Here is an 8,098-nt window from a genome sequence, read left to right as displayed (position 1 = left end):
TCTTGTTATGAATTGATACTATAAATAAAATTGAATTGAAATTGAATTGAATTGATTTTGGCAGGGTTGTATTGTGCAATTTTTGGTTTCTAAAAGACTGCTAGAAATTGCTACGGACCTTAAACTCCTCAGTTTACAGTGTGGACTCCCTAATCCAACAGAAAGCAGCTTCACCCCTGAATCCTTCAGGATGTTGTCACTCAGGTCCAGCTCGGTGAGGTGAGAGGAGGTTGAGCTCAGCACAGAGGCCAAATCGTTACAGCAGTTCTCGGTGAGGTTGCAGTGATTTAGCCTTAAAAAAACATAAACAATCCATTTCTTTCTTTAAGGAGGCTCAGGACAAGGTCCAAGAAAAGCTGTAGTATTACATAGACATTACATTTGTTTGCAGCTGCAGAGAAACTAAAAGCAACATACAAGAGAGACACTATGATCATATGAACTCACAGAGCCCGTTTGGAGGAAGTAATGACAGTCAGCAGCTTCACTACCCCTTCTTCCGATCTTATGTACTTCTTCAAATCAAACTCTTCTTCTGTGGCCTCTGATGTCATCAGTTCGAACGTGAGAGCGGACCACTGGACCGGAGACAGCTTTTTGGCATCAAGCCTCCCAGAACTCACAAAGCTCTGGATCTCATGCACCAAAGACTCCTCTTTGAGCTCGCTCAGGCAGTGGAAGAGGTTGAGCTTGGACTCTGGATCCTCTCTTATCTTCTCTTTAATAAATTGAACGGTTCTCTCCACATCGTCTTTTGCTTCATCTCCCAAAGACAATATTCTACCCAGGAGCTCTTGGTTTGGCTTCAGCGACAGTCCCAGCAAAAAGCGAAGGAAGAGGTCCCAGCGGCCGTCTGGACTCTCCAAGGCTTTTTCAATGGCAGTCTTGTGAAAACTGAACTCAGACTTGGGGAGCCATCTTGTAGACATCCTTTTCAGGTATCCAAGTAGAACATTTTCCTTTCTTTGCACGTAGGAATAACGGACATACACAGCTGCGAGAAACTCCTGGATGGTTAAATGTACAAAGCTAAAAACTTCTCTCCTCCTTCGGCCCTCCATCACAAACAGCTCGGTGCAAACTCCTGAGTAGATGGTGGCCTCTTTGACATCCATGCCGCACTCTTTCAAGTCGGCCTCGTAAAAGATCAGTTTGCCTTTTTTCAGTTGGCGGAATGCCAGCTCCGCTAGCTTCAAGACAACATTGTCGCTTGACATTGGGTAGTGCCCTTCTATCATCCGGTCTGTCTGGCAAAGAAGGAGATACGCATACATCTCGGTCAGGGTGTTGGGCATGCCTCCTGTCACATTGTCATGCAAACGTTTCTTCATCACGGTGACTGTTATCCAGCAGAAAACTGGTATCTGACACATGATGTCCAGGCTTCTTGATGACTTTACGTGGTTGATGATCCTGATGGCGAGGTTATCATCGTGCAACCGCTTCCTAAAGTATTCCTCCCTCTGTTCATTTGCGAAGCCCTTCACCTCCGTCCATCGGTGGATGTGCTTTCGAGGGATTCGGCTTGCTGCCGCAGGTCTAGACGTGATCCAGATGAGAGCGTTGTCAAGCAGATCTCCAGTGATGAGGTTAGTGATCAGCACATCTAGAGAAGCCGGCTCCGTCTCATCTCTCAAGACCTTGTTGTGCTTGAAGTCCAAGGGCAGGAGAGTCTCGTCCAGGCCGTCGAAGATGAAGAGGACTTTGCATTCTTTTCCCAGCGTCTCAAGAGGTTTCATCTCAGGGAAGAACTGATGGAGCAGCTGCATCAAACTGTAGTCTTTCTCGCCAATGTTTGGATTCAGTTCACGGAAAGGCAGCGGGAAGAGGAAGGTTATGTCCTGATATTCCTCGCCTTCAGCCCAGCTTAGGGTAAACTTCTGTGCGCAGACAGTTTTACCCACTCCAGGTATACCCTGGGTAAGCACAGTTCTGATTCGCTTCTCTTGGTTGGGCATTGGTTTGAAAATGTTGCTAGCTTTCATGGAGGTTTCTTCTGTCCTCACATTGTTGGACCTCTGCTGTCTGACCTCGTGCTCATTGCTCAAGCCTCCCCAGGCTCCTTCAATCAAGCGCAGTTCGGAGTAGATTTTGTTCAGGTAGACGGTGTCTCCTTCCTCTGCATTCCCCTCGTAAATGTTTTGGTACTTTCTTATCACGGTGGATCTCAGTGTTACTTCTATTGCTTGGCGGTCGATTTCTGTTCAAATAGTAAATAAATAAAACATTCTATTTTAGTTTTTGTTAGGTCAAACTTCATAATGTTTTACCTGGAGTATTACTGTAATTGAAACATGGCCGGTGTGTGTGTGTGTGTGTGTGTGTGTGTGTGTGTGTGTGTGTGTGCGTGTGTGTATAGGGATCTTTTTGTTGTCTTACCTTTGCCTATTTGATTTGGAACTGATAAAGAAACAAAGAGAACAGATAGCTGTTAAATGGCCAAGTTATTTTGTCGAGCAAACTACACAAAACAGTCAAATTTTGTTCTTTTTAGACATGTTTTACCTCCGTCGTAGTTCTCCTTCAGTGTTTCAGCCCACAGTTTAAGTTTCATTCTCATCAGTATATCCACTGTGACAGTAACTGCATCGTTGTAGCCATAAGTCTGCACCAAAAGATCCACAGTGCGCGGCCTATCCACCCCATCGACTCGCGACTTTGGAATATGAGGGAATCCTTCGAGAACATTACTGGACAGGAACCACTGAAAAGTCCTTAGCTCTTTATCAAGCAGCTCCTCCAAAGTGGCCAAGAGCAGCTCTGGGACACGAGCCATGGCTGGTCATGTGATCAACCAGTCCTGTTGTCCATCCTCTGGCAGAAGCAACATTCAAATGCAGAAACAGTTTCAGTTTTGAGCTAAAGTACTGTACCGTCACAGCACATACTAAACAGCTTTGTTCATCCTGGCCCTATAATCAGTCTACATTCCATTTACAAAGAATCAAGTTGAGCCAGTCCAATCAAGTGGGTGATATGCGGGTATGGGGGTGCTTATAAAAAGCATAATAGTGAAGTGAAAAAAGGAGGGAGTCTGCCCAGTTTATTACACAACATCATTAGTTTCACTCTGTGTCACTTTTACACAGAGATGAAAAGTAACGAAGTACAAATACTTCGTTACTGTACTCAAGTAGATTTTTCAGATTTTTTTACTTTACTTTACTATTTATTTTTGGGGCGACTTTTTACTTCTACTCCTTACATTTAACACGAATATCGGTACTTTACTCCTTACATTTTACAAAATTGGCTCGTTACTTTCGTTTGTTCAAGACGTTGTTATGTCGGAAAATAGCGCGGATACGCGCCTCACACCGAGCGGGTGCGCGCGTCACACGGAGAGAAAGTGAGAGAAAAGAAAAAGAGACTAGCTGTCCCGAGGATAACCAGCTGAGAGTGTGTGTGTGAGTCTTTGAGAACTGTCACTCCAGAGTATAACTCATGTTGTCAGTTCACTTAAGCCTGTTGTATTCGTCTACAGTTCTTACATTTAAAGTAAGTAGTAGTGTGTTTGGTGTGGTCTTCACCTGTTAGCTAGTGGTTTTGGTGTGGTCTTCACCTGTTCACCAACTTCAGATACTGTAGTTCAGTTGACAAGTGGATGGGAACTTAGAGAGAAGTTGTTCCCGTTCTTTTTACAGACACACCTGGGGGGAGTTGGACACCAGAATCAGCTTTAATCCAGTCCTAATTAGTCCTAACTTTCACATCATTTCACGAGTTATCATTATTATTGTTTATCAATACCATTCAATCTAAATAGATGGGGATATATCCACTGTACGTTGCATTTGACACAACTCAACAGATTCAGCAATCTGCATTTACAGCAAATCATTGCAGTTTCTGTAATAATACGTAGTTATGTTTTAGATCTATGGCAGACATCCATTTAAAATGTAGCCTTGCCATATAAAGCATGTCCTCCATGTCCACTGAAGTCCTCAGCGCGTGCTCTAGTAACAGTGTGTGGTCAGGTAACTTTGCATAAAAAGTGGTTGTCATTCGCAAGGCTACTTTACTTTTATACTTTAAGTAAATTTTCAAGCTGTACTTTGTTACTTTACTTGAGAAAGAAGTTTAATCGTACTTCCACTTTTACCAGAGTAGTTTAGTAGTTTTAACAACAAGTATCTGTACTTCTACTTAAGTACGGAAAGTGAGTACTTTTGCCATCTCTGCTTTTACAGTTAGTTCTTGTTTTAGTGACCAGATAAACCAAAATAGAATTAACACACATGTCCTCCCATCATGAGGTGCCGGACACTAGGCGTGTTTGCATGTCTTTTTGATGAATGGATACTAACAAACCTGTATACTGTCTTAAAACTTCTTTGAAATGGTTTCATAGGTAAGAACAGGAAAGGGAGCTAAGTAGCACTTTGGTTAAATAATAGCTAATAAAACACATACAAAATAAATACATGAGCAATGCTCACAGTAGGTATTTGAATTCAAATATTGCATTATATCCATTCTGTGGTCATATGTCCGTTCAGGTACCATAACATTAATTAGCATAATAGTCCAGTTTTTGGTAACTGTTGGATAAAAACATACTGCATATCTCTCTGATGGCACTCTGCAACTGGCAAGGTTGCTGAACAGGCAGCAGGAGAAGAACTCAAATGCAGACAAAAAACTGATGCAGTAAAATAATTTAATAACTAAAGGCTTACAGAGTCCAAATAACAGGTAGGAAACAAACAAACTCCAAACATTAACGAAAGTAACCAGTAGAAAAACCAATAGGGAATACCCGGGGAAAAGGAAAAAACCAGGAAAACACCGACTCACGCTTGGAAATTGGCTGGTACTTTAGACACTGGAGAGACGAGAAACAAAGACTAAATACACAAGGCAACCAGAGTGGTATGAGGGACAGGTAGCAAGAGGACTGAATTAACAGGTAAAAAACACAGGGCAGGGCTGATCCCAAAATGCAAGAAAACAGGTGGTGAGAATATCAAAAAAACAGGACGTAATGAGATGAAAATATGTGTGCATTCATCTTCCATGAATGCATCTTGCAAATTTGGCTTCATCCCCAAACTTCTTGTGCTTTCCCCCATCGCAGATTGCCTCGGATTGTGGTGGCACCTGGATCGTGTTTGCAACTGCTGCCGTGGTCCTGCTCTGCACCCTGCTACACCCTGCACTGCTACATTTATTACTATTCATAGTTCTATCATCTGTATTGTTACTATAACTGCCACTGTTCATCATTTCATTTCAATATACCCACTGCTCCCCCTCCCAAATCCTAACTTATTTTAAAAGTTTATAGTAAGAAACTGATGGTTCAGGGTCTTTTAAGATACTGAGCTAACAGACATCTCAACTGATGAACACACTTTTATTTCAAACTTTGAAACAGAAACAAACTAATGATCATTTTAATATATCTACAGTAGCTTTAAGAAACTATTGTTAATGATTATGCTTGCATTTGTGATGATTGACATGTGGACCCATTAAGTCTATTTTCTATAAATAATTGATGTCAGTGTGTTCCTGGTGTTTCAGACCCAGACAGGTCACTGAGTGACTGGTCATCTGAGCCGTCATACTTCATCAGCCAATTCACTGACCACATGTAGGGGTGACCATTTGGTCAAATCCAGGTCTATGTATTACTCTTCAACCACTTTAAACACTGCAATGAAAGCATCATGATCACACAGACATTGATCTATGTCCATACTGATAAACACTGGAACACACTGGGGTACATAGCATCCTCCTTTCAGGCAGCAGGAAGGAAAGTCCGAGGTGGACGTAGAGAGCCGCAACAGGAGCAGCTAACGCTACTGACAACCCACATCGTGTTTTCTCTGAAAACTGAGACTTAGGTGGTCCACCTGTTGGTACAAACCTCTCTCCATGACCTGTCTGAAAGGCTCTACGATGATCAGGTGATGCAAATCGTTTTTGCCCAGGCGGGAGGTTTCCTGTTGTAGGCAAGTATCCCCTTGTTCTGCTCCTTTTGACCACATGCATTAGGTCCATCCAAAGGCTCCGCAAATGTATCAGAATATGGATTCTCCAGAACTTTGAGGAGCGTGTTGACCTACAAGACAAGGTACACATAGAATGATACAACAGTGACCACTTTTAGAACAGCTTTGATTCGAGGAAATTAATGGGATTTTTATTCCTGGAACCACACTGTTATAGGGATGCTATAAAACATTTAAATTTAATTATAATGCATAATGATTGCTCTTTACAATCTCCATTGACACAACTCAGTCCATTAAAGCAGCTGTTGGTCTCACAGCAACACAGAGTTTATAAAAGTACTATTGATGTCTGTTTGTCTCCACCTAGTGGCTAACTCAAATTCTCCTCTGATGAAAAATGATTTTGGATCATTCTACCTGGAGAAACCCTGTGATACACTGGTAACTCCATGTTACCGTTAAGCCCAGCTTTGATGGAGCTAGATGTCCCAATGGGGATTTGGACAAAGAAAGAAAAATAGGTCCCCTGACCTCAGAGAAGTCTCCATTTTCTGCAGCCTGAATTGCATTCTGGGCGATGTAGTTGCGTAAGACAACATGGGGGTTGGTGCTGTTCATCACACGGAGCCTTTCCTTTTTTAATTGTGACAGGTCACCTGTGCCATCACACTCCCTGGATAAACGCCTCCTGGTGTTTCAGCGCAAAATAAATTGAAAGAAAATGTGTTGAAATGTGGAAATATAAGATATGTTATACATGTACAGTACACATGTATGTATAATACGGAATTAACCCTACCTTTACTACACTATTTATAGTGTCAAATCATAACAGAAATGAAAACTACATGGGATTTAGTAAAAGTATCTCCACCTCTTCAATGAACTGTGTCGACACCACACCAGAGCTCAGCTTCCGTATGAGTCGTTTTCTACGTCACTATGAGGAAGTTTAAGACCTTCAAACATGATGACCGACTAACCACTGATGGATTCAGTGACTTTATGGTGAACTGTGGCTGGAAAAAGTTCAGTTCGATTCAATTTTATTTATAGAGTCAAATCATATCAGAAGTTATCTCAGGACACTTAACAGATAGCGTAGGTCTAGAACACTCTGTAATTTACAAAGACCCAACAATTCGCCCCACAGGGCAAGCATTTGGTGTGACAATGGCGAGGAAAAACTTCCTTCTTACAGACAGAAACCTCGGACAGACCCAGGCTCTTGGTGGGGGGGGGTCATCTGCCGCTGCCGGTTGGGACATAGATACACTGCTACAGATATAAAGAAAAATGATTCATAATGAATCTATTACATATCACTTCCACATATATGTGGAATGAATATACACTTCAATTTCAGTGTCAAATAACAGTTCAAAACATAAATTAAATTTGAGTTATTGCTGTTTTAATAACTCATAAACTGCTAAATGACCCGAACAGCTGATCTGTCGCATTATCCACTGTGCGACACAGCTGAACTTCTGTGTAGGAATGCAAAAGTTATATGGTTGACAAAATGAAGTGCCAAAGGAAAGAGTTGTCTCATAAATTGTACAGCGTTTAGAATGTTTTAAATATAATGTACACTTGAATACACTATATTTAATGTTTTTTTAGGTGGCCTTTTTCTAGGTGTCCTACAGCACCTTCTACAGCAATAGATTGCTAAGCTTCCATGTAAGGACTGTTTGTCCAAACTGGGGACGTGCTGACCGCCATTTACTGTAGTCAATACACTCACTATAGGCGGCTTCCAAACTATCCCCTTAATGGAAATATTCAGCTTAGTCGCTACTTAACGCTACACTACGTCTCTAACTTTGTCTGCTGTTTGGGGCCGGGCAGGTGGCACGTAGTGGGTTCATCAACAGCTATCAGGCTCCTCTCCTGTGGAACCAGGTTCCAGTTTAGGTCCGGGAGGCAGACACCGTCTCCACATTTAAGAGTAGGCTTAAGACTTTCCTCTTTGATAAAGCTTATAGTTAGAGCTGGCTCAGGAGAGTCCTGAACCATCCCTTAGTTATGCTGCCTATAGACATAGACTGCTGGGACATAGACTGACTTCCCAGGATACACATAGCACCTCTCTCCTCATCCTTCTCTCCATCTGTATGCAACCTCAT

General features: G+C 42.1%; 2 protein-coding genes across 3 annotated transcripts in view; both read right to left on the bottom strand.

Moving 5' to 3' along the window:
- The window catches only part of LOC116673406 (NACHT, LRR and PYD domains-containing protein 12), an 8,745-nt gene extending 5,860 nt beyond the window's left edge, over window positions 1-2,885 (bottom strand). Inside the window, exons 1-4 of the mRNA XM_032505726.1 lie at window positions 2,506-2,885; window positions 2,380-2,400; window positions 448-2,200; window positions 119-292 (exon numbers count right to left, since the gene is read on the bottom strand). Coding sequence (XP_032361617.1) covers window positions 119-292; window positions 448-2,200; window positions 2,380-2,400; window positions 2,506-2,776 — 2,219 coding nt within the window. The 5' untranslated portion in view covers window positions 2,777-2,885. The remainder of the gene's footprint in view (window positions 1-118; window positions 293-447; window positions 2,201-2,379; window positions 2,401-2,505) is intronic.
- A 3,020-nt stretch (window positions 2,886-5,905) lies between these two features.
- The window catches only part of selenoo2 (selenoprotein O2), a 7,444-nt gene continuing 5,251 nt past the window's right edge, over window positions 5,906-8,098 (bottom strand). Inside the window, exons 8-9 of one of the 2 annotated variants that reach the window (XM_032505746.1) lie at window positions 6,498-6,654; window positions 5,906-6,073 (exon numbers count right to left, since the gene is read on the bottom strand). In XM_032505746.1, coding sequence (XP_032361637.1) covers window positions 5,906-6,073; window positions 6,498-6,654 — 325 coding nt within the window. The remainder of the gene's footprint in view (window positions 6,074-6,497; window positions 6,655-8,098) is intronic. The other variant, XM_032505747.1, reaches the window with a different exon arrangement.

Source organism: Etheostoma spectabile, chromosome 23 (genome assembly GCF_008692095.1).
Source record: "Etheostoma spectabile isolate EspeVRDwgs_2016 chromosome 23, UIUC_Espe_1.0, whole genome shotgun sequence".
Taxonomy (NCBI): Eukaryota; Metazoa; Chordata; class Actinopteri; order Perciformes; family Percidae; genus Etheostoma; species Etheostoma spectabile.
Note: the sequence above shows the minus strand (reverse complement) of the source record. Positions and strands in the feature narration are given on the sequence as shown.